This window comes from Alosa alosa, chromosome 9, assembly GCF_017589495.1.
Source record: "Alosa alosa isolate M-15738 ecotype Scorff River chromosome 9, AALO_Geno_1.1, whole genome shotgun sequence".
Lineage (NCBI taxonomy): Eukaryota > Metazoa > Chordata > Actinopteri > Clupeiformes > Clupeidae > Alosa > Alosa alosa.
This window is the reverse complement of record NC_063197.1, coordinates 34,855,101-34,857,600: the sequence shown is the minus strand read 5'-3', so window position 1 is coordinate 34,857,600 and position 2,500 is coordinate 34,855,101. Positions and strand designations below refer to the sequence as shown.

The 2,500-nt window shown below is 55.4% G+C and overlaps 1 protein-coding gene across 1 annotated transcript in view; it reads left to right on the top strand.

Moving 5' to 3' along the window:
• palm1a (paralemmin 1a) overlaps positions 1–2,500 on the top strand; it is a 71,093-nt gene that overhangs the window by 46,358 nt on the left and 22,235 nt on the right. Inside the window, 1 exon segment of the mRNA XM_048252934.1 lies at positions 1,056–1,183. Coding sequence (XP_048108891.1) covers positions 1,056–1,183 — 128 coding nt within the window.

Here is a 2,500-nt window from a genome sequence, read left to right as displayed (position 1 = left end):
TTACGGCCAGATTTGAGTCAGTCTTCGCTGCTTCCAGTGGAGGCCGTGGGCTGGTGGTGTGTATCTCTATCGGTCACTCACGCAGTGCACATCGGAGCTGGCCTCTCCCTCTGGACACACGTTTCCAATTTGGTTCTAGTTCGTTGGTCCCGCAGTCTGAGGGTCCAGTCCAATCAGAGGCCAGCTAGTTGTCGTGCTGCTGTGATTGACGGGTGCCAGTGCCCCCTCCTGAGGGGGGGGGGGCTCTGCGCTGACCTGTCTTCCTCTGTCCAGTCCAAGGCTGCTGGGCGGAGTGTGTGTGTGTGTGTGTGTGTGTGTGCTGGCCTCTCTTCCTCTGTCCAGTCAAGGCTGCTGGGCCAGGTGTGTGTGTGTGTGTGTGTGTGTGTGTGTGTGTGTGTGTGCTGACCTCTCTTCCTCTGTCCAGTCCAAGGCTGCTGGACGGAGTGTGTGTATGTGTGTGTGTGCTGACCTCTCTTCCTCTGTCCAGTCCAAGGCTGCTGGACGGAGTGTGTGTGTGTGTGTGTGTGTGTGTGTGTGTGTGTGTGTGCTGACCTCTCTTCCTCTGTGCAGTCCAAGGCTGCTGGACGGTGTGTGTGTGTGTGTGTGCTGACCTCTCTTCCTGTGTGTGTGTGTGTGTGTGTGCTGACCTCTCTTCCTCTATTGCAGTCCAAGGCTGCTGGACCCAGATGGTGTGTGTGTGTGTGTGTGTGTGTGTGTGTGCTGACCTCTCTTCCTCTGTGCAGTCCAAGGCTGCTGGACGGTGTGTGTGTGTGTGTGTGTGTGTGCTGACCTCTCTTCCTCTGTCCAGTCCAAGGCTGCTGGACGGTGTGTGTGTGTGTGTGTGTGTGTGTGTGTGCTGACCTCTCTTCCTCTGTCCAGTCCAAAGCTAAGGGAAGCTGGCTGCTGGGCAGGTGTGTGTGTGTGTGTGTGTGTGTGTGTGTGTGTGCTGACCTCTCTTCCTCTGTCCAGTCCAAGGCGCTAAGGGAGCGGTGGCTGCTGGACGGAGTGTGTGTGTGTGTGTGTGTGTGTGTGCTGACCTCTCTTCCTCTGTCCAGTCCAAGGCACTAAGGGAGCGGTGGCTGCTGGATGGAGTCCCCTCTGGAGGTCCGGAGGAGGATGCGGCCAAGAAACAGCTGCAGGAGGACGAGGCCAAGACGAGAGCGCTGGAGGAGACCATAAACAGGTGAGGACACACACACACACACACACACACCAACACACCACAAACACACACACACACACACACAAGACGAGAGCGCTGGAGACCATCAGCAGGTGAGGAAACACACACACACACACCAACACACACAAGACGAGTGGGCTGGAGACCAATAGCAGGTGAGGAAACACACACACACCGATCACAAGTACACACACACACACACCAACACACACACACAAGACTAGAGGGCTGGAGGAGACCTTTAGCAGGTGAGGACACACACACACCGATCACAAGTACACACACACCAACACACACACACACACACAGGCAAGAGGGCTGGAGGAAACTATCAGCAGGTGAGGACACACACACACCAATCACAAGTACACACACATACACCAACACACACACACAAGACGAGAGGGCTGAAGGAGACCTGTCCTTTATGAAGTAAAGGACAGTAGCCTGTCATATAGGCAAACATACTTTAACAGCACACACACACACACACACACACACACACACACACAAACATATTTGCATATCTGACATATCTGACTACATAACTCTAAAGAGCCCTGGACACAACGGTGCACATTGTGCTCCTACATGAGCTCTGGCTGACCCCTACATTCCACAGCACTCAAGACCAGCAGTCCTGGGGGTATGTGTTGGGGTTGCGTCAGTAATGACCAGCAGTCCTGGGGGGTTGTGTTGGGGTTGTGTCGGTGATGACCAGCTCAGGGTGTCTCATACAGACTCAGAGGGTCCAGACTCAGAGGGTCCAGACTCAATTGTCTGCAGCTGTGCACCCGCTCTTTACAGGACCTTCTGTCTCCCTGGCAACCAGCGAGTTTTGCTGGCCAAAACCTCTCTAATTGGATTCCCTCTCCTCTCCTCTCCTCTCCTCTCCTCTCCTATCCTCTCCTCTCCTCTCCTCCTCTCTCCTCTCCTCTCCTCTCCTCCCCTCTCCTCCCTCTCCTCTCCTCTCCTCTCCTCTCCTCTCCTGTCTGTGAGCGCGGTGGCAGCGGACATCAATCTCCGCAGGCAGCGGGCACTGCTTGGCGCTGGCCACTCCATCGGCCTGATTAAATTCCTGCTGCCGCTCTCCTGGCAGTATGCAGCGGGGGGATGGCGTGCCACTGAGACGGGCACTGAGACGGGCACGGCTGAGAATGAGCAGCGCCAGCCAGTGATTGGCACCATGAAGGCAGCATGTGAAAGAGGATGTGTGTGTGTGTGTGTGTGTGTGTGTGGTGTGTGTGTGTGTGTGTGTGTGTTGTAATGTGGTGTGTGTGTGTGTGTGTGTGTGTGTGTGTGTGTTGTAATGTGGTG